Source organism: Ursus maritimus, unplaced genomic scaffold (assembly GCF_017311325.1).
Source record: "Ursus maritimus isolate PB19 unplaced genomic scaffold, ASM1731132v1 scaffold_5, whole genome shotgun sequence".
Lineage (NCBI taxonomy): Eukaryota > Metazoa > Chordata > Mammalia > Carnivora > Ursidae > Ursus > Ursus maritimus.
In genome coordinates this window covers 74,267,557-74,294,355 of record NW_024426663.1, presented here as the reverse complement: position 1 = coordinate 74,294,355, position 26,799 = coordinate 74,267,557, and the positions used below count along the sequence as shown (strand labels likewise).

At 37.6% G+C, this 26,799-nt stretch overlaps 1 protein-coding gene across 2 annotated transcripts in view; it reads left to right on the top strand.

Moving 5' to 3' along the window:
• The window catches only part of AP3S1 (adaptor related protein complex 3 subunit sigma 1), a 68,797-nt gene extending 53,414 nt beyond the window's left edge, over positions 1 to 15,383 (top strand). For both annotated transcript variants that reach the window (XM_040622561.1, XM_040622560.1), the window contains 2 exons: positions 5,463 to 5,570; positions 14,770 to 15,383. In XM_040622561.1, the coding sequence (XP_040478495.1) occupies positions 5,463 to 5,570; positions 14,770 to 14,898 (237 nt within the window). In that variant the 3' untranslated portion in view covers positions 14,899 to 15,383. The remainder of the gene's footprint in view (positions 1 to 5,462; positions 5,571 to 14,769) is intronic.
• Positions 15,384 to 26,799: the final 11,416 nt, after the last annotated feature.

The following is a 26,799-nucleotide window of genomic DNA, read 5'->3' as shown; positions in this document are numbered from 1 at the left end:
AATACCATATGATTTTACTCATACATGGAATTTAAGAAACAAAACAGATGGACGTAGGAGAAAGAAAAAGAGGGAGGCAAACCATAAGAGACTCTTAACTATAGAGAACTAACAGGGCTGCTGGAGGGGAGGTAGATGGGGGGGATGGACATTAAGGAGGGCACTTGTGATAAGCACTTGCTGTTACATGTAAGTGATGAATCACTAAATTCTACTTCCAAAACCAGTATTACACTATATGTTAACTAACTAGAATTTAAATAAAAACTTGAAACATTAAAAAAATAAATGCATGGAAAAAGTGGCATTTTCGTTTTATCACTAATAAATATTCAGCACCTTTGTGCTACCTCTTAAATAACTTGAATACATGCATGACTGTAGTCTTTAATATTATTCTTCTGAATGACTGCATGATCTCTCTCTTATTTTTGCCAGGCTTTTTTTTTTTTTTTAATATATGCACATGGTCAACGTTTTCAAAACATAAACAAAAACTATGAAGTGAAAGACGAGTCTCTATTCTTCCTCAGTCCCCCAGTTCCATTTTTTAGGTAACTACTATACTTTAAAAATATTTGCAGAAAATTAAAACAACAGTGAAATACCACTATACACCTGTTAGAATGGCCAAAATCCTGAACACTGACAACAGCTAGTGCTGGCAAGGAACTCTTGATTCATTGCTGGTGGGCATGCAGAATGGTACAGCCACTTTGGAAGACAGTATGGTGGTTTCTGACAAAACTAAACATGTTCTTACTATACAAGCCAGCAATCATGCTCCTTGGTGTTTCCCCAAAGGAGTTGAAAACAAGTCTACGAAAGAACCTGCACACAGATGTTTATAGCAGCTTTTTTCATAATTGCACAGACTTGGAGACAACCAAGATGTCCTTCAGTAGGTAAATGGCTAAAAAGTATTCGTGTGTCTTTCCAGGAACTTTCTGGGTATATCTAAGTGTGCCTGTGTATGTAATTTTTTTGTAAACCTCAGTGTGACCATATTATAGATATAATTCTATCCCATTCATTTTTGATCTAATAATCTATATCGCTGAGGAATCTGTAGATGTCTCATTTTTAAGAGTGTGGTGATTAATAGTGTACATTCTGAGAAACACGCTTTTTTTTTTAAGATTTATTTATTGTTTGGGGTGGGGGCTGAGGTAGAGAAGCAGACTCCCCGCTGAACTGATCGTGGTGCCCCAAACAGACTCTTAACTATAAAGAACAAGCTGATGGTCACCAGAGGGGAGGTGGGTAGGAGGATGGGGAAAACAGGTGATGGGGATTGAGGAGTGCACTTGGGATGAGCGCCGGCTGTTCCAAGTAAGTTTTGAATCACTGTATTGTATACCTGAAACTAATATTATACTGTATGCTAACTGGAATTTGAATAAAAATGTAAAACAAATAGTGTAGATTCACCATTTCACAGTTTCGTGGTTTTCTTTTTTTTTTTTTCTTTTTAAGATTTTATTTATTTGACAGAGAGAGAGACAGCCAGTGAGAGAGGGAACACAGGCAGGGGGAGTGGGAGAGGAAGAAGCAGGCTCCTAGCAGAGGAGCCTGATGTGGGGCTCGATCCCAGAACGCTGGGATCACGCCCTGAGCTGAAGGCAGACGCTTAACGACTGCGCCACCCAGGCGCCCCTGTGTTTTTGTTTCTTTACTTTTACCAACACAGTTTCATTGATCATTGTTGTCCATAAATCTGGCACAAGTATGTTTTATTATTTTCGTTAACTCACACTCTTATTTTCTGCTGCCTCTTTCAGTCCATTCTTTATTCTCTTGTAGATCTGTGACTTTAGTGTATATTACATGATCTCATTTCTGTAAATTAGACATACATTTGCACACACATAACAAGTATATGCATAAGAAGTTTTCATGAAGGATATGCAGGTTTCCCTTGCTGTCCAAAAAGTAGAGTGTTCCCCTGAAACATTTTGTAAGTCAAAGTGGCTCAAAGCAAAGAAGCAATTACCCTTTCATAGAAGTGAAAATTCTCTTTGGATTTCTTTCCATTAGCAAAAGCAGGTGTGAATGTAGGTCTTTTTTTAAAAGTGAAGCCTGTAAGGGGAACTTTTGGAAAGTGGGGGAAACCTGTTTAAGATACAATTAACTGTGATTAACTTTGAATAGAGGGACCGAGTAACAGAAGTAGAGGGTGGTGGAGACTTACTCTTCATGTTTAAGTTTCTGTATAGCATGAACTTTTAACTATTTGCTTATACTGTGATTTTAAAAAATAATAATGAAATTAGAGGTTGTGGTTTATGTCCGTAAGAAGCTATGTGGTTGGGTGGATAGGGCATATATCCTAACAAAACAAACAAACAAACAAACAGAAAAGCAAAAATACATTACTAATGTGGTATTTGCTATTTTTAAAAGACACTTAAATACCTATAAAATTCAAGTAAAGGGGATAAAAACCCATTGAACCCTTCCTTATATTAGGTGAACATCAAAGCAATTTAGTAGATGAGTTATATTTCAAGCATAATGTCATCTTTTATTTCCGTTTTAGGTAAGGGGCGCCAGGGTGGCTCAGTTGGTTAAACGTCTGACTCCTGATTTCAGCTCATGCCATGAGATCCAGCCCCGTGTTGGCTCCTTGCTGGGTGTGGAGACTGTTTGAGATTCTCTCTCTCCCTCTCCCTCTGCCCACCCACCTCTTGCACACTCTCTCTCTTAAAAGAAAAAATCTGTTTTAAGTAAAAATTATAAAACAAAATACTAGAATATGCCAGCCATATGTGTTAGTTCTAAGCAAAAGCAAGACTTTTATCATCATCTTATAAAGCCTGCCAAAAATTCCTCCCAATTCTTGGAACATGAAGTTTTCTGTCACTGGACAGCTTCTAAATGATCCCTCCATACCTTATCTGAATACCATGACCTCGATAATGTTAGACTCTTCTCCCAATTAATTCTTGTTCCTATACTGTTAACCTGGAATTTCTACATAATGTATATATAGTACCTCCTCACCTAGAATATATTCTTTAGGCATTTCTTATATTTCTAATAAATGAGATTATGCTTAAGGATTTAGCACACAGGCTCTCATTTGTATTTTTTATCTTCTCTAGATTTCTGAATTTGCCTTCTTTGGAGTTATTTTTACTTTGAGGACAAATTTACTAGTCCTAGGCCTTATTAAATTGACATATGTTCTTAGAATTTCTTGAGTATGACGCACATTTGCAGGCTACTCATTTTAATACCTCTAACCTTGGTAGACATTTCTACAATACTGAAGTCTATGACTTCCACTAATCTGCATGTGTTTCTGAGATATTTCTGGAAAGGCAGTAGTAAATGTATAAGCATGAGCAAAGTGGGGTTGGTGAAGTTTCTGTGCTTTTATCAGCATTACAAATTGTACTTTCTCATGAGAATTTGTTTTTAAAAGAAGAGGGGAAGTTCCACTGCTAAAACAAGTTTTAACGAATCCATCCGTTGGCCATGGGCTAACTTTCTGAACACTTTTCCTCCATATGATACCTGTTAGCTATTGTAAGGTAATTCTATTTTATCATCCAATCACCGTCTTGACCTTTAATTAAATCTTCATAGATTATGACTAAAAATTAATTTACTGTATCAGTTTCATGTATTATTAACAGAAGAAAGCAAGGAAGAGGACTTGGGTCACTCAGACTTAGGTTTTATTATTTTTTATTTTTTTAAAGATTTTATTTATTTATTTGACAGAGATAGAGACAGCCAGCGAGAGAGGGAACACAAGCAGGGGGAGTGGGAGAGGAAGAAGCAGGCTCATAGCGGAGGAGCCTGATGTGGGGCTCGATCCCATAACGCTGGGATCACGCCCTGAGCCGAAGGCAGACGCTTAACCGCTGTGCCACCCAGGCGCCCCCAGACTTAGGTTTTAATTGTTCGTTTGCTACATACTAGTTTATGTGTCCTGAGCGAGCTTGTTTATTCTCTCAACTGTAACAGAGGTTAATGTGAGAATTAAATACCATAAGTGCAGCACTGAAACATCGTTTTAATAAGTGGTAAGTAGTCGCAAAAGGGATAGCAGTTAGAAGTGATGATATTTAGCACTAGGTTTAATTTATTTTTTTAGCACTAGTTTTTAAAACAATTGTGGCTTCTGGTTTTGTTTGCTAGGAAAAGTAATTTTTATAATTCTTTAATTCTTTCTTCAAGAGTTGTACGTGAGGTGTCCATCTTTCCAAAATGAAAAATTAGTAAATAATGATAGGTTTTAAAAATCATGAATATAGTTCCATGCAGTCTTATAAAGGAATGAAAATCTAATTATATAATTATATATTTAACCAAAACCAGTTTTTGTTTAAAATAAAATTACTTGGGGCGCCTGGGTGGCTCAGTCGGTTAAATGGCCAACTCTTGATTTTGGCTCAGGTCATGATCTCAGGGTTATGGGATGGAGCCCTGTGTCTGGCTCTGCCCTCAGCAGGGAGTCGGCTTGGAATTCTCTCTCTCCCTCTGCTCCTACCCCCATGCTCATGCTTTCTCTCTCTCTCAAATAAATAAATCTTAAAATTACTTTATAATATCTTTTAGGTACTATGCTACATACTTTGCATGAATTTTTTAATTCTTATGATGACTATGAGGTGTCTATACTATTTTTATCTCTATTTTACAGATGAGGTAACAGGTGTATGTGTGCCGAAGGGTGTACAGCTAATAAGTGGTAGAGTCAGTATTCATACCTGATTTCAGAGTCTCCATTCTTTATACCACCACATTGTTTTTTAAAAATTATAACAAAGTATGCTATTCTGTGATACCCTAATTCAGCTTTGAGTTGGTGATTTTTGATTCAGTAACTACCTATGAAAAGACACCTGGATTATATTTTTTCCCCAGTAGAAGATGGTATTTTTAGTCTTGGTAAGATGTATATTTGATGATTAAAAATATCTAAGTATTACACATATGGAGGTATTTGGGACAAAACCATTATTAAAATACCTACAATAATAGGAAATTTTACTTTCTTTCAATCAGGGGCTTGTTATAGTGCCACAGGGCTTCATTAAATGCCTTGTGCATAAAACAACTTAATAATTATTGCCTAAGAATCTGGCATAAAAGGCCACTGTAGATGCTTTTTCAGCATTAAACTGGTTACAGTAATAGGTAGTGTTTATTGATCGTTTACTTTGTTCTGAGCACTTCCGTGAATGACCTTATTTATCTCAACAGTCTAGGAAGGAGACACTGTTAATATCTGTTTTACAGCCTATTAAACTAAGACTTAAAGACGTTCTATAGCTGTCTCAAGCTGCATAGTAGTAGCAAACGTGGATTATGAGCCCTCCAAATTATTTTTGTTTTACACTTCATACTTATGAAATAGTCACAGTAGTGTTTGAAACAAAAGCTACTGGAATGATGAAACATTTTTGTAGTGAATTTTCTTTATGGACGTGTACTATTTTTCCCTTTAGGTTCACAATATTCTTGCAGAAATGGTGATGGGGGGAATGGTATTGGAGACCAACATGAATGAGATTGTGACTCAAATTGATGCACAAAACAAACTGGAGAAATCTGAGGTAAGAATGGGAAGCGCTCTGGTTGATGGAGGTCGTACGCATGACCACAAATTATGCATGATGTGGAGCTTTCACTGTTTGTCCTTCGGTATCACCCTTTCAGTACAGCTGGTAGGCTTATTCGGTTTTCAAAAAATGGAATATACATAGCTTAGTATGTTAAATGTTCTGTGACTACTATCTGCCTGATGGTTTTGTGTATTCTTTTTTTAGCCACGGTTGTAACTGCCTTGGGTAATAAACAATTCCAGATTCTAAACAGCTTAAAAAAGAAGTTATGTGTTTGAATAATGAAATCCGTATATGCTTTACAAAACCTTGGTAATCATCAAGGAAATCTTAGACCTGATAGTTTAAAGATATATAAATTTAGTGTCACAGAACTATTTCTGGAAAAGGAAAGGAGAGGAAATGGAATTCTCATGAGGAAGTAACAAGTTATAATTGGTGCTTTGCAAGCCTGAGTGAACACTGAAAAAAGAAATTCATTGCCTTAATCTTTTAATTCTGGATCCTTCCCAGAGGTCACTGACAAGTTGGCTAAGTCGCATATTTTACACAAGGATGCGTGCATTCGTGGCTTTCTCTGCACTCTGTAGGAGAAAGATTTGGTTAGTCACACGTGCTGAGCTTTGTCCCGTTAAATGAGGTGCATGAGGATCCACCAGCGCTTTAGATTCGAATAAAATCGTACTTCAGAATTTTTATGATTCTGTCCTCAAGTGTTAGGCTGAATATCTATAACAAGTACTGTAGCTGAGCCACTGGAGTTCTCATTGTTTTGGTGGTTTCTTACTACTGTAGCAGAAGTTTAGAAAGATGAATAGTTTTGACATGTCGTTGAACACTGTACTTGTTACCTTTGCTATTTATAGTCATAACTGAGATTAGAAAAATAAATTTTATTTATAATTATTAATACAAGCCCAGGTGTTTGGTTGACTTAAAGTAATTATTATTATAAAAGCAGCAAGGTATTAAAATATGCTAGCATTAATTTACAACAGGTGAGTTCTAAAGAATTTTTATCTTGTTGGCTCTTTGAATGATCCATTTAATGTAATGCTATGCTCATTGGAATTGAATGAAACACAGGATGATGGATAAATCCGAAATCTGAGGGTTAGAAACAGTTGAAACTTTCTATAAAAACATTTTCCAGTGTTCTATTTTAAAGTAAAATTGTCCTGCATTTCCCTATATCTCAGTTTACCATCGCTATGAGTTGCCCAAAGAAGCTTGTAATGGTGAAGAGCTTATAATTATGATTCTTTTAAATAACTACTTATATTTTAGGCATTCTACAGTCAATTTTTAAAATACTCGTTTTTGAAAAGGAAAAACCAACCAGATTAATACAGAAAGTTTTGTTTTAGGACAAAGAAAAGAACTCAGAATATTATTTAGTATAGTAAAAGATTTACTATAACCTCTGAGCTATAAAGTCTTAAGTGATAACTCGAAATTTAAATTTTTATTTGTAATCTGTTAAAACTTGCTTTACAAAAACCTGTGGATATAGATTTTAAATGCCAAGAGACAGACAGTGACACAATCCATTAATAATCTGTCAAAAATGAATGGATATGTGGTAATTTGTGACTTCTGTGTAATCATCTGTAAAAAAATATATTGACCTTTTGTCTGGAATGTTCATATTCCAGGTTTTTTAACTTCTTTTCATTGGTGATGTCTTTTTTATTTTTTTTCTTTTTGTCCTTGGTTTGCTATTTATAATACTGACAAAAGTCATGAAGGACCTGTAATAATTGCATAATGGATATTTGCTTTCTGATTGTCCAGTAAAACTTTGATAATGAGGCAATTTTTCCTTATCTATAAAGAAAGAGCAGTAAAATACAAAATTTACATTTTCAATGGAAATAGTTATAAGAATACTGTAACTTAAAAAAAAATCTCTTCACAGAAACAGTTCTGTTTAAAATGGTTTTAAATACTGGTGAAAAAAGTACTGATATTTTTCATCTACTGATCATCTTTTAACTTGTACAGTCAGCTGTTTTCTGTTACAAATTAGCTTTTCTTCTTTACTGGAAAATATGTTTTAAATCTGGGAATAGACCATAACATTATGTTTTTTATCAAGTGATGTCTGCTAATATCTTAGTTACAAAGTAGGATTTGGGGTCAAAGTGAGGCCATTTAGTCTTGATCATATTTTAAGAAATCATGCCAAAAATGATGTTGACTTTGTGTAATTCTTCAGTAATTTTCATAATATGTTTGGAAGACTATCACCTTTATTCCAGATACATTGAAATGCCCAGGTTTTCATATGGATTCTGTTTCCATGTTACTTAAACTGGTTATGTATACCAAATATATGACTGCAAAATAATCCAAAATTATTTGAGACCACACTATAGCCTTTAATTAATCTGACTCTTACTTAAATATTAGTTAAAATTTATTATGCAAACAAAAACTTGTCAAGAAATAATTAAAATCCAGAATATCATGATTGATGAAAAGACCTGGTTATCATAATTTTAAGATTAATTTAAGTGGTATTTAGATAGTATTTACCTGTTAAAAATCAGCCTGGGTATAATTAAGGTACAACTTTTAAGATATAACGTGGATATATCTAGGTGCCTTTACTTTGTCAGAAATCAAAGATTTTATTATTTTGGTTTAAAAGTAGTATATTTCCAGTGACAGTGGAAAGTAAACCAGTTTAATTCCCAATAACTGAGACAGGCAGAAGCAAAGATCTCCCAGATCTTTATAGAAAGGTGAAACAAAGATATGTTCTGAATGTATGTTCATCTATCCTGATTTGACAGAAAAATGGTTTACTATGACATTGGGGTCTGGGAAAAGGAGGGTTTAAGCTGGGTGGGAGGATGGTGGGATTTGGGGGAAGTGTAAGAGGCACTCAGGAATCTTCCTAGAAATAAAAGGACTCCCTGGGGGTGGAGGTAGAGGGGTGGGGTTGGGGAGACTTGTTAGCTTTTATGTATTTCATGTTATTTTTAAGATGAATAAATGGGTCTGAATATAGTCACTACTTTTTTAAAGTCAGTCTTCTTTTTTTCTGAACATCCTGATCTTTCTAGCTCTTTCCATTCTTCTCTCTTACAGACCTTTATCTTTCAATCTCCCAGACAGGACAGGTAGACAAGGTATTGCTGACTTTGAGAAAACTGTACTTTAACAAAGGGAAAGCAAAATGATGTCAAAGGCAATTAATTATTTAGGCCAGACTCAAAAATTCTTTGTGTTAATGAACCCATGTAGTCCCTGTAGCCTATTTTTCATTCTAGTTTCTCCTTGTAGTTCCTTCATCTTTTATTAGACTTACTGTATTTTACTAGTGTTTCATTGATGTCATGTTTGTTCTGTTTTGTCTGCCTGCATTGTAAAAGGAAAGTTTAAATTTTGTTCTTTTTTTCAAACATCGTCATTTAACTGACAAATTACATTTGTAGAAACGACATTTTACTTTGTATATAAAAATGTAGAGTTTATTTCAAAAATCATATGGTAAAATTAATCTCAATTTAACTCTCACAGATAGGTTTTTTTCCCATCTTTCTAAATTAGGATTCTAACATAAAATTGCCTGCTGGGTTTTGGAAGCTGTGAATTTGAAAACCAAAAGCTGAAACTTTAGAGTTTTGCATACAAAGTGAGAAGCAATGAAGGCTTAGAATAGTGACTTAAATAGTACTTTTCCCCCCACATAATGGTTTTCAGTTTCAAAGTCTTAACAGAATTGCTTTTATGGTTTTGACTAACAAGGGCATATTAAAAGTGGCCAACAAAAAGTATAAGATAACAAATCTTCTAAAATTGAATTAAAAGTTTTAAAAATTGGAATTAAATATTTTGACCAAAATAAAATGGATTTCCAGGGTAGCAACCTTCTGACATCCAAATACCGTAATAAGTAAGACTCAGTAAAATATTGTTAACCTTGGACATTTTTATAAAGCATATTGCCTCATATTGAAAATGTTTTTAATAGACTCCTAGCTTTATAAAACTAAATTTTCCCTGGCATTTCCTATGCCTTTTTTTTCACACCCTAAGTTAATTTTGTAAATTATTTTTTTAAAAATTTCAATCTAAATGGTGATGAACAGCTTTCTTTTGTACAAAGCTGTACCAAAATGAAAAATGAAAATGCTTATAGGCCTCCATTCAAAAATTTCAAAGTGAAAACCCTTTATTGAGTCCCAAAGAGGAAAAAAAAGTCTGTAAATTCAACAAGTTGAATTACCCACTTTACTAATTAGAAAAATGCCTCTGAGGGGCGCCTGGGTGGCACAGCGGTTAAGCGTCTGCCTTCGGCTCAGGGCGTGATCCCGGCGTTATGGGATCGAGCCCCACATCAGGCTCCTCCGCTATGAGCCTGCTTCTTCCTCTCCCACTCCCCCTGCTTGTGTTCCCTCTCTCGCTAGCTGTCTCTATCTCTGTCAAATAAATAAATATCTTTAAAAAAAAAAAAGAAAGAAAGAAAAATGCCTCTGAGAATTTGGCATTGCTTTTTAGCCACTAAAGTATTACTTTCTGGGTATGTTTGAGAAGCGGCAACATACAGGTGGCTTTTTAATTTCTTGTCCCAAGATGGTGGGCTCTGTCATGAAGCTGGGAGTACCACTTACGGTCCTTAGATCTGTATTACTTTATCCCTGGAATAGAAAATACGTAATTGTTTCCTTTATTCCGATGATCCAAATCACCTCCAGTTTCTCTGTTCTAGTATTTAATTTCTGTTAAATTGTCATTTTCTAGCAAAGAACCACTTGGGTCTTTAACTTCCATCACTAGAATTAGTAATTAGCGTTCTTCTTCTTTTTTTAAACCAAATATCTATTTTCAAAGAGCAGAGAATAAGAAAAGTGGCCCTAATACAATGATGCTGGGAAGTCAGCTTGTGAATTGGTTCTGCTTCTTACCTTGACATGCAGTTTACTCTGTTCTACAAAATTATGGTGAGGACCCCTGAGTTCAGTTGTAATGGTTGGAATTAGTCACATTAAATCCATGAATTGGGCATTAGTCTGCTGTATTACACAGGCAAATGCTATGCTAGAAATTAAAACTATAACTGAAGATTATATTAAATGGATTATATAATCTGGAAGGTTTTTACATTTTTAAATATTCTGATTTTGATAAAATTTTTTTATAAAATGTTGTAGTTCTTACTCACCAGAGGGTTGTCATTAGCATTTCTAACCTGTTTGTTTATAATTGGAATATTAAAGCACTGCCTTTAAAGCAAGGAGCAAGCCTATTACAGATTCCCAGATTAAAAGTTATTCTCCCTTACATTAAGAAATTAAAATACTGAATTTTCTGTTTTGCTCAAAACATGCATTCAAAAGCTGCCATTATTTTGTTAATGATTTTGAGTCTGAAACCATTTAATACTGTGTTTATTAATGTTGATGTTCTTTCACTTTGCTGTTAGGTCAAAATTATGAATGTGCATATAGCAACTTCCAGCAGGAAGGGTGGGTAAAGGTTTTAGTATGTACAAATTATTCCCACTACCATCTTACTCTGTATTTCAAGCTTGAAAAAATATTTTAAGATGGTAGGATAGTATTTTATGTCTTAGATGAAATAAATATCTAGATTGTTTCCTTTTCCCTTCGAGAAAGTTAATTGCTTATTGCATGAGGAAAAGGGAGCCTTCCGATTCTTTGAAATATATTTTAGTAATGCTGCTTTTTCACTTTTGCTTGCACATATTTTGTTTATTTTTGGGTCTGGCAATTTAAAAACAAAATCAAAACCAAATCATATCCATCCATTACTATCTTCGTGATTCAAGTGCTTGAAATTTCCGAGAGTATGTCTGTATAAGTCTTCTATCTGTTTGGCCTCATTTTGGTATACTTGCAGACTTCATTTTGTTTTCTTTCTCTTAATTCTGTTGATTTATTTAACCTCATGGGAGAGAAAACATGACCATTCTTTTATATACTGTACTTCATTCTTTCATCCAATTCATACTCTTAACTGCTTTGGATCCATATATTTATTTTTGTTAGTGGAGTTGCTGCAGTTTACCTGCCATGGTGATGCTCGAGTGTAACAACACAGATGGAAACAAGTTATTTCTCCAGTAGGGTTTCATTTTGATTTCTGCTTTGCGTCAGCTGTGTAATCTTAAATCGCTAAGAGCTATGATGTACTGTCAGAAGTATCTTAATTTTACATTTTAAATTTTACATACGACTAACAAGTCAGGTAAGCTTAATTTCTGTAAATTATAGTGTTCAAAAAAAAAAAGAATTAGTAAAAGTTATCTTGTTGCTTTGACTGTATCTTACTGAAAAAAAAAATCTTAACGAAGTTGAAAATTATTTTATACCCCTCTGTTGGCAAACTGATCTCCTAATGGCAAATCACCTCTTTTACATTTTATTCTTTCATAAAAATGTTTCAGACTTCACTTTCATGGAAGTCTGAAAATGAAATTTGTCTTATAGCAGTTCTGGTGTTGACTACCTGGGAAGTCTTTTATTTTTAAGCCTAAGTTTTTATATATAGATAGCTCATTTAAGCATCTACTTATTGCTCAGCCTTTCTTTTTATATTTTTTTTATATTTTATATTCTGCAAAATCTGATTTCTTAAAATGTTAGTTTAATTAAAAATTGAAGTACACATCACAACTTTTTTATTTCCTACCATTTAAATTCCTGACATACTACACAAAAGTATTGAACATGCTTGAGAAATAATTTGATTCTCTTAATTCATTTGCGTGTTCTGAATAGTTGCCATCCTTTGCATGTCTATGGCTTGCTGCTTATGTTTAGAGGAATTGTAGTTTGTTGTACTTAGAAACTTATTTTGGTTTTACATAATAAGAACTTGGCACATATATGCTATTTAAATCAATTGCTATATTGACTTTATGTATTCTCATTAGCAGCCAACAGTCGACACCATCTTTGGTCTTGACAAAGAAACGACTTAATCTAAAGAAATTTAACAGGATGCATTTTTATTCTCATTTTCTTTGCTCAAGTTCAGTTTAGCTGTTCATGGTACAAGGGTATTATGGAAAGAAGGCTTCTTGATAATGACATTTAATTCAATGCTAAAAAAATTATTTTTTACTATTTATAAAAGTAAAATCATAGCATCCAGTAAAACATACACACACATCTACCTTCTCTCTCTCTCTCTTTCTCAATAATAAAAATCCTCTAGTAATTCATGCCTTTTAAAATACTTGTATTCACATATCTTATCAATACTTTTTATAGTCTGCTCATCATTTGTACCCTGTATAGACTCATCCAAGTAAAAATAGTGGCAAATTGATTTTTTAATTAGAAAAATTACAAAATTCTTCTACCTGGAAAACTGATACCAGCTCCAGGATGTCTATAATTTTGTAAAATAATTTTTGTTGCTTGGCCAACAACATACTTTTGGGTAAAAGGAAGAGAGCCTTGACAAGATGGTAAAGCTCTTTGAACTGGATCCTTCTTTGATCCTAAGCCATTCTAAATTTTGGTAGCTAGATGTTGAACTTGAAATAATCAGGTTAAGGACCCTTTTGAATATGATTCATGCTACCCTAAACAGTATTTTTTCCTATCTCCAACATCTTTGGGGGGTATAAAAGTAACTGCATTGCTTCAGGTAGGTATAAATGTAGGGGTCAATCAGAAACAACTTACTTCCATTCAATTATAAAAATTAAATACTCCAGCCCTGTTCATTCTTTAATTGGTTATGGAGTGTTTCATTTATATCATTGCCTGTGTGGACCATATCTATTATTAATACTATTTTACTATTATTTCCAATTCTGACTTGATAATCCGTGGCTTTTACTTCATTGCTTAACAATGTTTGTATCCTTTATTCAGCAAATAGTTTACACTGGCCTATTTTGTATCAGTCCAAGATTTTTCTCAGGTAACAGCTTTATTATTATTATTATTTTAATTAACAAAAGAGGTAGGATTACATAAGAGAAAAAAACCTAAAATTTCAAAAAGGGACATTAAAACTAGTAATTCTAATTACACAGACATTGCCTCATATATGTGATCTAAGCAAAGTGGAAGATTTGTTTTTGTTACCTAATTGTCTGCTTTTGTCAAGATGATGTATGCCACTGAATTCAGATGTGTTTGTTGGCTTTATTATATCACCTGAATAAAAATTGATGAAATCTAAATCTAACTTAAACCATAAAAGCATGAAGACTGTTGTAGCTATTTGAGACAGATGATAAATATGCATTTTTCTTTTATATTTGGTCATATTTTCTTTCAAAATTATTTCACAAATTATAAATTTCCCTATTAAGATGAAAGTGAAATATTGTACACTAATGCTACTAGAAGTTTTAAAATTCATTTATTTAATATAAAATAAATAGTACCTTTTGCATTTATGCTGTTCTTTCTCCAAATTTGTATATTGTAAGCTGAACATATGTTGTTGGATCTACTTTATGTGACAAAGTATTTTTAATCATTATATTTTTTCTAACGCGTCAAAGGTTGGAAAGATCCTTTTGTTACAGTTTCATTTTTAGGCAGAACATCTTCTCTTTGGACTGAGGCTTTATTTTAAAAGCCTGATTTTTTTTTTTCCCGAGTGTTTTAGAATTCCCTAGAAAAGTTTAGAAGAGCCTCCACAATTCAAATAATTTTTTAAAAAATTTGTTGTTTTGAAGTGTTTTAAGGGTTTGGCCCTAAGTAAAGAAACTAAATAAGTATGATCTGTTACTTTCAGTTTTTATTTCATAGCATATTTTGATAATAAATGCTGTTTCAAAAGCAAAAAAACCAAATCTATCATGATTGTTGCAAGAGATGTTTAAAAAGGAAACTAATATAAAATATGCTTTGTGCTTGTATCATAAGTCAGTAAGTCAGGATGTAGGTGAAGGTCTAGTTTTTGTCATTTGCATATTGGATGTGATCTCTAAGTAGTACAGGCTGATTTGTATCTAAATTTTTCTGTTCTTATCATTGCATGTATTCACTGTATTTTTTAACGTGTCAACTGTTTTCTCTTTATAGATTAGAATTTCAAAGTAACCATCCCATACCAATTCAAACTACCATCTGGTCTCTAAGCTTGTTATATGAAAATCTTCTATCATTGTCCTCCATTTTTAGTGTTTTTTGATGAGCTACACCTGAGTTGTACATTTTCTTTTTCTTTTATTTGCCTCTGTATACAGGCTGGCTTAGCGGGAGCTCCAGCCCGTGCTGTCTCAGCTGTAAAGAATATGAATCTTCCTGAGATCCCAAGAAATATTAACATTGGTGACATCAGTATAAAAGTGCCAAACCTGCCCTCTTTTAAATAAAAAATTAAAAAGGCCACTCCCAGGTAAAATCCAGGGGGAAAAGTCATCTAAGTTTACCATGCAGTTGTTTACCAAAAATAGAGGAGGAGAGTCTTAACTTTTGCTCTTGGATTTAAGTCAAGGTACTGTATAAAAGTTGTGTAAAATCGGTATGGAAGTTCAATGTTGCTTTTCTTGCTCAGTGATTTTGAAGAAATTGAGTAGTTCCAGTGTGATATTTCTCTTTCTTTTCTAAACTGCATTCCTGTGCCCACCTAAGGCATGCCTCTATGTATTGGCTACTACAGTATTTCAAAAAGTGTTTGAGACATTTCTTTAAATTATGTACAATCCAAAATGTTGGTGTTTTGTATGGATCACAAGTGCAGCATTCCATAATTCTTTCTGTTATTTGTCACAATTGTTATTTAAAGAACCAAGTATGTATTGCATGAAAACATTATGACCTTTTCCTCTTAGTTTAAATAAACTCCAAGGTAACTGGACTTCTAAAGCACCTTTCTGTTTGCCTGATATCTACTTTAGCAATAATTTTTTTACGACCCTCTGACTCAACAAAGTAAATAAAAGTATATTTTATCACTGTTAAACAGCTGTTGGTATTGATTTATTTAATTCATACTGATGTTTTTAATATCCAAAAACTCACTAAATTATTCTAAAACTCAGTTATTTCACAAGTCAAGAGGAGTGTATCGGGTAGTATGTTGTGTACAGATGTGTGGTTGGAAATGACAAATCTTTTTCTAAAATCCATATTGAGAAATTACAAAACCTACTTTATACAGATAGGTGTAAGTTTTTCATCTGCTTTCTGCTCAGATGATGAAAAATAATTTTGGCAAATACCTAGTTGCTTTTGAACACAAAACCCTGTGGGGCTCCACCTGACTGTTCCATTCCAAAGTCAAAGCTGAAGTGTTTAATTAAGTTTTAACAGTCTCCTATTCTGATTTCCCATTATTGGCCCACATTTTCTTATTTGGTCTTATCTTCTGAACCATGAATGGGGTTCCTCTTCCAGTTAGACCAAGGTGGGTATTTTGTTGTTGTTGTTGTTGTTTTACAGTTCAAGTCCTCCCCGAATGTTCTCTTTGACACATTTCCTTAGATTTGTGGTATGTATGAATTTTACCCCATGGGCCCTGGAATGTAAGAGAAGTCACTTTATTTTTTCTAAATAATATTTATCTAAGTCTGAGCTTCCTTCTATTGAGGCCATAGAAATTCAGTCTGTGATTATTAGGATTTCGGTCAGTTCAGAGATGTGTAAAAGCTCTGCAAAGCAGAACATTCAGGGTAGTCCCTGGTCTTTGGTCATTTGACAAATGTTTTTTAGATGCCTACTGTGCCAGCTCTCGTGGAGCTATAAACAGTACCAGAGAGTGCCTGGCAGTATTTCCCCCTTTTTCTTTTCCCTTTGTTTTGGGGGGGAAATTGTGAGAAGTTTAAGTTTGGGTTTGATTAGGATTCCCCAAAATTAGGGAAATTTTTGGGCCAATTATTAGTTTTACCTCAAGAAATAATCAAAAGGATTTCATCTCCCATTATATTCTAGTAAGAAAAAGAAAACTGCACATGTCAAAAATAGGCAAGTCATGGAAAGCTGTATCTCAGTAGCCAAGGCATACGTAGAGATGCTTAATTTCACGAGTAGTCAGAGAATGCAAGTTAAAAGGAGAATTAGATTTTATTTTCACTCGTCATATGAGCAAAAATTAGAACAGGTGACAACATCCAATGCTGAAGATGATGTGAAGAATGAGAACAGTCAGATGTTGCTGGTGGAAATGTAATGTATTGTTAACATTTTTTGAAAGCATATGCCAAGCTTTGTGAAAAAATTTTTTTCAAAGATTTATTTATTTATTTTTGAGGGAGAGAGAGCACATGAGCATGGGGAAGGGGCCAGAGAGGAAGGGAGAGGAAGAGGGAAAGAATCCCAAGCATATTCCACGCTGAGCGTGGACCCCAATGTGGGGCTCGATCTCACGACCCACGAGATCATGACCTGAGCCGAAAGCAAGAGTTGGATGCTCAACCAACTGAGCCACCTACGCTCCCCAACTTTGTGAAAATTGTTTAAAGTGTACATTTCACACACACCCATGACCCACTCTCAGGACTCTGTTCATATAGAATCTTATGGAACTATCAAAATGAGAAATAGCTGTGACATTGCTACAAATTGATTCCTAGAATAGACTGTTAAGTGCAAAAAGCAATTAAGAAAAACATTTATATATGGTATTATTTTAGTAGTCGAGATTCTCCAGAGAAATAGAGTCAGTAGGATGACGGTGTATTCACTGATTTTCCTCAATAAACCAGTCATAAGTTGAGAATATCCTAAGTCAAAAATGCATTTAATAAACCTAACCTACTGAACATCAAAACTTAGCCGACCCTATCTTAAACATGCTCAGCATGTTTGCGTGAGTTTACAGTTGGGCAAAATTAGCTCAACAAAGCTAATTTTATAATAAAGTGTTGAATGTCTCATGTAGTTTATCGAATACTGAGTGTGAAAGACAGAATGGTTATATGGGTAGAATGGTCCTAAATGTATTGGTTGTTTTACGTTCGTGCTTGCATGGCTGACTGGGAGCTGGGGCTTGCTGCTGCCTAGAATCACAAGACAGTATTGTACTGCATATCGCTAGCCAGGGGAAAGATAAACGTTCAAAATTTGAAGTGCAGTTTCTACTGAGTGCATATTGCTTTTGCACCATCATAAAGTTGAAAATTTGTAAGTCGTGTCATTATAAGTTGGAGACTTTTGTATAATAAGATTAACATCATTTAAATCAATAGGCTGAGTAAAGCAGATTGTTCTTCCTCATGTGGGTGGGCCTCGTCCAGTCAGTTGAAGGCCTGAATAGAATAAAAGGGCTGATTCACATCCAAATAAGAGATTTCCTTCTACCTAACTGTCTTCAAATTGGAATATCAGCTTTTCCCTGCCTTCAGAAAAACTGACTCCTCAGCTTATCCTGGGTCTCAGACCTGCCAACCTTTAGATCGGAATCGATCTGGGCTCTCCTGGTTCTCAGGCCCTCGGACTTGGATTGGAACTCCATCTTCGGCTCTCTTAAATCTCAGATTGCTGACTCACTCTGAGGATCTTGGGGCTTGTCAGCCTTTGTAATCATGTAGGCCAATTGCTTTTAATAAATCTCTTTAAATAAAATCATGATGTTGGTGATATTTTTAAAATAACATAAGAGATTTATTATAAGAGTCAGTTCGAGTCTGAAGGCAGAAAAAGCCAGTGTCCCAGTTTGAAGACAGGCAGGAGGAACTCTCTCCTACTTGGCTGAGGGTCAGCCTTTTTATTTGTTTCACATCTTTGACTGATTGGGTGAGGCCCACCCACATTGGCGAGCGCTATCTGCTTCACTCAGTATACTGACTTGAATGCTAATTTTATCCAAAAATCCTCACAGAAGCACCCGCGATGTTTAAGCAAATATCTGGGCACCCCTGTGGCCCAGTCAAGTTGATGCATAAAATTAACCATCACAATAGGCTACCAATTATCTAAGAAAAAGAATAAGTGTGTGTGTGTATGTAGTGTATGCATGTATTGTTTATATTTTTAAGTGGAAGGATACACTATATTTAAAAAAATATCATCTATAGTGAGTGGGAGGAAACAGGGCAGAAATTGGGGGATAGAAACTAGACTTCTCAGAAGGTTCTAGGGTGCATCCTTTAGGGCTGAAGCACTCATTCCGTCAGCTGCTGGCAGAGTTGGTGGCTGAGCACACTTAGAATATCCACCCGCTGAAGAGAGTTCATTCACCTAAGTCCTGACTCTTCTCCAGAGACATCCTACATCCAGATTGTAAAAGCCCAGCCCCCATGCCTAAGGCAGGACAACTCTGCAAGGCCATCTCAGCTCCAGTGCTACCCGTGAGATCAGCGGAAGCCTCTGTCGTGACTGCATTGCTACTTACCTCTTTTTGTCTGCCTCATCGTACTTCCTGCAGACACTCACAGGTTTGATCCTGATGGCATACCACAGCGGATGTCTTGCATGCAAATCTCCATCTCAGTCTGTTTTTTCAGGGAAGCCCGTCTAAGGCAGCAATAGCCAAGAATGGTCTCAGGAAGCAGATTCTAGAATGAGGTTTTGGAGCTGGGTCACCCACTGGCAGGCTGGCGATGGAGGATCCTGTTACCGGTGGCACATGGAGCATGGATCACCACCGGCAGGCCATAGCAATCGTTGAAGCTTTCACTCGTGCTTAACTGGAATGGGATACTGGGAATGCTCCGGTAGGGACAATGTCTCGGGCCTCAGAGAAGTTCAAGAGAAGTAGTAATTACAAAGAGTATGAAATTGGATGTTGGTTGTGGGGTCAGTCAATGCATTCGAGAAATGCTGAGGGTGATTAATCACCAATTAAAGGCTGTGTATGGAAAGCCAGAGGGCCTCCTTGACAGCGTATAGAGACTCTCATCTCATGCAGCTGGAGGATGGAAAATGCTGAGGGTCAGGGCCAGGACTTTAAGATGGACAGAGCTCAAGAGAAGATTGGATTCCAGCACCGTCCTATCTGCTAAGCCAAGGTCAGAGACCTTGGAAAGAAGTAGGACCGAAACTTGGGATGAGGACATCTGGGTTGATACATCCGAAAATCTTGGATATTGGACCTGCGGAAGTAGCCCACTTCTTCCTGGTAAGCTACCACTTGCTGCCTTCCTCTCCCTTGCTTGAAGAGGAGCGTTAACTTGTGCCTCGCAGGATAACACGTACCCTCCTCAGGATTGCCTCACATGCTCTGACACTAAGCCAAAAACTAGGGTGAAGAAGACCCAGCACAAGGCTCAGTCAGGTGGTGGGCCTGCCAACATTGCCATAGAACCTTGCCCAAATAAACTCAGAGGAGCCGAGAGAGAGTACATATGAGCCTGGATCTTGAGGAGTCTGGGTTGAGGGGGAAGGAACATAAAGTTGGATGAGAGAGAGTTTATTTATATGTAAGCACTTTCCAATGATGAAAGATTTAGCTCTGACAGAGACCCAGGGAGACAGTGCCGATACAGCTAGGGTAGTTCTTGGAAACTTGGAGAAAGCCTTAGCCACTCAGCTTGCCCGGCTAAGTATCACAGAACTTCCAAGACAGACAGGGGAAGAAGGGATCAAGAAGCTCGGAGAAGTGTGTGCATTAGACTGAATATACTGTGTAATGTAAGACAACACAGAGGTTCCTCCATGTACCAAAGCAATACAGAATGTTCTGTTTAAAGGAACGCCATCATTTAGAAGCTCAGTACAGGCTGTCTTCTGAAGGTCAGGGCTGACGGTAGGAAATACTGTTACAGAGTTGAGCCCTGATAACAATGAGGATGATGAGATCCTGCAATAATAGATTCTAGGCTGTGGCACTTAACTGTCAGGACCAATGTGGGTAGATTATCTTAATGAACTACAAGGTCAGAGTGGCTGGCAGCCAAAGGTCCTGATTTGCAGAGAGCAGATCTGCCTCTGCTTCAGTAGGTACAAGATGGTCAGCTCATAAGGGCATTGGGCAATCTGTATAGCCAAAAATAAAAAATGGATGATCAGGAGGCCGAGAGCACCCACCACAATAAAAAGCCATGAACTCTTATCCAGATTCTGATCCTGAGCCGGTTCTCAGACCCAGAGCTCACTCACTGACAGAAATACCAAATCTCCAGGAGGGAAGACCTTGCTTACCATGGCACGTGCCTATGGTATGCTTCCCTAAAGGGACTTAGTGGTAACCATACACTGGGAAATGGAAAATACCCAATATTCTGAGTAGTATTGGGCCCAGTTTCCAAGGTGACGGTGATAACTAGAGATCAGCCATCACGCATCCTTGCCCCCTTTACAGTGGGGTCATATTGGGGCTAGGTAATAAATTCAGTCCTAGACCAGGTCTAGCTCCTAGTTCACTGGGTTCAAAAATCCACCTAGCAGTGATTTTACTCATCCCTGAATATATCTAACTGGCATAGACACAGTGTTTGGGGAAAAAGTACTCCTAGTGGCTCCTTAGTCTGCGGAGTAAGAGCTACTGTAGAAAGGAAGACCAAGTGGAAGCTTCGAAATTGCCTCCATAGTAAATAAATTGCAGTATTACATCTTGGGTAGAAGAGAAAGATTAAGAAGAGAAAGACCTAAATGGTGCAAGAATGGTGGTCTCCGTTGCATACCCCCTGAACTGTCTAGCCTGTTCCCTACAGATGGATCTTGGAGGATGACAGGGGGGCCACTGCAAACTTGACCAAGTTGTAGCCCCATCTGTTGCCAGATGTGGTATCTTTGTTAGGGGAGGTTAACAAGGCCTCATGTAGGTGGAATGTGGCCACCAATCTGGTAAATGCCTTCTTTTTCACCCCTGATAGGAGGGACAGAAAGTTGATGTTATGGATACACAACAGCGTACCATGAATGTTAATTCACCTGCCCTCAACAATAATAATACGGTCACAAAGGATCTGAATCATCATCTGACATAGTATCACATGGTTCACATACCGATAACATTGCGTTACTTGAGCTGGATGAACAAGGAGTTGCAAGCGCGTTGAAGACCTTGAAGATACATGCCCTCCCTGGTGGTAGATGAGCCCTCTGAAGAATCAGGGTCCTACCATATCAGGAACATCTTTAGGGATCCAGTGATATAGGATGTTCCAGGATATCCCTTTCAAAGTAAAAAAGTATCACACAACTCCCCGACTCTGAGGCAAGCATGGGGTTGATAGGCCTCTTCAGACTGGGGGCAGCATATTTCATCCTGGGAAGACTGTTCTAGTCCATTTACACAAATAGCTTCTAGCTTGGAGTGAGGCCCACAACAGAAGAGGGATCTGCCATAAGTCCAGGTTGCAATGCAAGTGATCTTTCCTCTTGGACCATATTGGACCATTTTCAGCAATGGAAAAGGATGTCATGTGGTGTCTGACATGACCCAGTTGGAGAAATACAAAATACACTTCCTATGAGTCAGCAACCATACCTTGCCTGCTGCCATGCAAAATTACACATCATTTGAAACACAGTTCCTTGGGTGCGTCTGATCTGGGAAATGATCATGCATCCAGAATGGAGCTAGGATCTGTCAGACTCACAGGATCATAAGGTTAGGTGGGCCCAGCAACAATGTGTAGGAAGATGTAAGTGATACATGGGAAAGGATGGGGCCAGAGGGCACAGATAAGCTGCACAAGTCCTGGCCCCAATTTCATTTTCCACTAATGACCAGTGCCTCCTTCAGCTCCAGGGGAAGATAATGGTGAGGAGAAATCCTTCCCATGCGTAGAACTTTGGCTTGAAGACATGGACATCTTTCTGTGAAAAGTGGCCCAAGGACTCCTAGGCAGTAGCTGATCGTTTGGCTGATTAGCCAAAGGCCTGGAAAGGGAAAGATTGGAAGATGAGGGATGAGAAGATTTGGGAAAAAGGCGCGTGGATAGATCCATAGGAATGAACATGAAAACACGAAGATTGTTGAATTGTGTGTTAGCCCTCAGAGACATCATCTGTCACAGAAGAGACACTATACTACCAAGTAGAATGACTCAGCTCTGTTCCTGGCCACCACAGTGTTCGTACAATGGGAGCCTGAACAGAGTTAACGGAAAGGTGGAGGTTACACATGGGTCCAACAGCGTGGGCTCCTTCTCACCAAGGCTGATTTAGCTACGGTTTGTGTCAAATGTGTCAGACCAACACTGAGCCCCTGATAACAGCACCTTCCTTTGTGGAAATCAGGCAGCCACTTGGTGGCAAGTAACTTTGGCCCCCTTCCATCTTCGAAAAGGGAATGAATTAATCCTGACTAGAATTGACCCACATTCTGGTATGAGTTTACCTTTCCCAGCTGCATGGCCTCAGCCAGCATCACTATCCAAGGACTTACAAAGGGTTTGATTGGTCTACTACGTAGGATCCTACATACCATCATAAAGGACCCAAGAATCCACTTTACAGCAAAGGAGGCAGAGCAGTAAACACAGAAGAGTGAGAGCAAACTCAGAAGCTTGCTGGGCTGATAGAATGATGGAATAGCTTTTTTAAAAGGCACACCTGAGGCAACAGTTTGGAGATGATAACCCCGCAAAGATGGGACAACGTTCTCCAGGATGTAACATATACTCTACATCAGCAATCATTATATGGTACTCTGCTCTCAGTAGGTGTACTGCATGGGTCCAGGTACCCCAGGTAGAAGTAGGCATAACCCTCCCAGTGACCCACCAGGGGAATTTCTGCTTCCTCTTCTCACAACGCTAGGATCTGTGGACATAGAGGGCTTGTTGGTTCCCAAAAAAGAAACCCTTCCTCCAGGGGCACAAGAGTCATCTAAACGTTAATCTACAGCTGCCTCCCATTCATTCCAGGCTCCTTGTATCAGACAACCAGTTGGCAAAGAAGAGAGTCCCTGTCCACCACTCCTCCACAGTGCATTGACATCTGACCAAAACAGTCTTTCAGAGCACCAAAAGTAATAGCTGCCATCATGACTCACCTAGTGAAAACCACAGCTATTTTGGAGATTGTCAGATTTCATTAGGACCCTGCTGCTGGCTTTCCAGCTGCTGACAGCACAGCTCACTCAATGCAACTCCAAAACCAGATGTTAAAATATATTAGGGGGAAGGGTGTGGAGAAAGAGGGGGAGATATCAAATTGAAGAGAGAGAAACTGACTATTGGCAGGTGAAGAAGAGGTGAGGGTACCTATTAGGCCCCCACCCATGACATATCACGAATTTGGATATTATTTCTGTGTCAGAATTACCTTTAATAGGTTGCTCCCTAAAAATTGATGGAGAGAGATGTCAGCATCAAGGAGGGGTAGGATGTCCCTCCTTGTTCTTCCCCCCGCCAACACTTTTTTTTCTTTTAAACAACTAATTAGAAATTTGTGCATGAACAAAAATGCCTCACTGGGTGCTATTGGACCCAGCACCGTACGCCAAGGAACCTGAGAGGACCCTTACCTACCTGTGCTTTCAAATCAGACAAACATCTGGTAAAGGCTGTGGGTCCAAGGTAGTCTTGTGGACCCCTGCTTGCCTCAGTAGGGGAAAAAACTTGGAGCGTACTGGCCTATTCCGATACACAGGGGCAGGAAAGAATTGGTGGAAACCCAGTCTGCTTGTGGGGAAATTCCAGCACACCTTTGGAACAGGAAGGATGAGTTTGTACACAGTGGAGAGGGAGAAGCTCCACCAGAGCCCTCCCGACCCAGAGTGACACCGCCTGGGGCTCAGCTGTCAGGTGTTGGCAGCCTCTCCTGTGGAGAAGACAGAAAGCTATGAGTGAGTGCCCCACTGCCCCAGTTTTGCGGGTCACGGCTCAAGAAACCCATTTCCCTCCAGTAGCACCCAGAGGCAGGACATCCCCCAGTGGGGGGAGGGAGGAGAAAGGGAAGGAAACAGATAAGAATATCAAAGGGCTGACTGCTTCAGGACTTCCTCAGGAGGTTGGCCCTCAACCTTTTGGAGCGTCTTGCTTAGCCTCCCCATCCCATCCCCACCCCTGAGTGCTAAACCCACACCTCCCCCCACTCTGTGGCCAGATCGTTGTTAGTGCTCCCACATCAGGGGTGGTGAGAGCAGGTCCAGTAATCACAGTGCTATCAAAAAAACGGATCTCTGGGCAAGGGAGACACCACAAACTGTAACTGTTAAGTCATCTTCTGGAAAACAAAAGAGAGGTTTCCTGCATCCAGCCTGGTGAGTTACAAGCATAAGAAGGGATGGATAAGCTTCAGCATTCTGCCACAAGAGGGAGCAAGGATAGTGGTCAACCCCTTCAAAAGCTGAGGAAACCCCAGTTATAGTAACGCCAATGATCACTACCCCATCTGAAGCAATCGATAAAGATTTAAGGAGGTGTGTGCTTCAGATAGGAAAACAGCAATGCAAAAATATAAGGAACATGAAAAATCAAGAAAACATGTCACCCCAAAAAGATATAATTTCCCAGCAACTCAGTGCATAGCTACAGAATACTGTGATCTGACTGGTAAAGAAAGAATTCAGGATTGTTATTTTGAAGAAATTCAGTGAACTACAAGAAAACCCAGTTCAAAGATGGGGGGGGGGACCCAGCTAAACAACTGAATGACTAAAATGAACTATTCACCAAAAAGATAGAAATTATAGAAAAGAACCAAACAAATTCCGGAGCTGGAGAATTCAGCGAGTGAGAAGAAGAATGTGGTAGCATCTGCAGGACAGTCATGCAAATGGAAGATAAAATTAGTGACTTAGAGGACAGGAATTTAGAAATAATTCAGAAGTGAACAAAGAAAAAGGAATAAAAAAAAAAAAGAGCAAAGCCTGAGTGACCTATGGAACTCAATCAAAAGGACAAATATGAGAATAATTGGGATACCAGAAGAAGAGAGGGAGAAGGAGGCAAAGTGTTTATTTAAAAAAATAATAGCTGAAAACTTTCTAAACCTGGGAGAAGACTTGGGCATCCAAGTTTATGAACCTAATAGATCACCAATTTATATAACAGTAACTAATTAGACATCCATCCATGAACAGAAGGCAGGCATAAACAGAAGGAAAAATAAACAATGGATATACAAAGCAACCAGAAAGCAATAGAAAAGATGGCACTAGTAAGTCCTTACAAATCAATAATTACTCTAAATGGATTGACTTTGTGCAATTAAAAGGCACTGAAGGGATGGATGGATAAAAAAAAACAAGACCGAACTATCTGATGCCCACAGAAGATTCACTTCAGCTTTAAGGACACACAGAGGCTCAAAGTGAAGGGATGGAAAAAGATATTCCATGCAAGTAGAAACCAAAAGAATGTGGGGTAGTTATGCTTACATCAGACAAAATAGACTTTAAACCAAACATGGAAACAAGAAAAAAAGGTCATTTTATATAGTGATAGAAATGTCAATACACTAAGAAGATCTAACAATCATAAATATGTACTCACCCAACATTGGTGCACCCAATTATATTAAGCAAATACTAATAGATCTGAAGGGAGAAATAGACAATAGCATAATAAGAGTAGGGGTTTCAATACCCCACTTTCAGCAATAGATAGATCATTCAGATTGAAAATCAACAAGGAAACATTGGAATTGAATCATACTTTAGACGAAATGGACCTAACAGTCCTATGTAGAACATTCTGTGAAATATTGGCAGCAGAATACACATTTTTCTCAAGTGCATGTGGAACATTCATCGCAACAGATCATGTGATAAGGCCAAAGACAAGTCCTAGCAAATTTAAGAAGACTGAAATCATATTAGCTATCTTTTCCAACCACAGTGGTCTGAAACTAGAAACCAGTAAATAACAAGAGGAAAGCTGGAAAATCTACAAATATGTGTAAACTAAACACGCTTCTGAACAACCAGTGGGTCAAAGAAGAAATCGAAAGGGAAATAAAAAAATATCTTGAAACAAATGGAAACAGAAATACAACATACCAAAATTTATGGGATCTCTGCAAAAAGCAGTTCTAAGAAGGAAGTTCACAGTGTTAAATGCATCCGTTAAAAAATTAGATTTCAAACAACCTAATTTGCATCGCAAGGAACTAGAAAAAGAAAAATTAAGCCCAAAATTAGTAGAAAGAAGAAAATAATAAAGAGCAGGGAAGGGGCGCCTGGGTGGCTCAGTTGGTTAAGTGTCTGCCTTTGGGCTCAGGTCATGATTCCAGAGTCCTGGGATTGAGCCCAGAGTCAGGCTCCCTGCTCAGTGAGGAGTCTGCTTCTCCCTCTCCCTCTACCCCTCTCCCACTCATTCTCTCTCACTCTCTCAAATAAATAAATAAAAATCTTAAAAAAAAAAAAAAAAGACCAGAGAAGAAATAAGTGAAATGGAGAAGAGAAAAACAATAGAGAAGACCAACAAAACTGAGTTGGC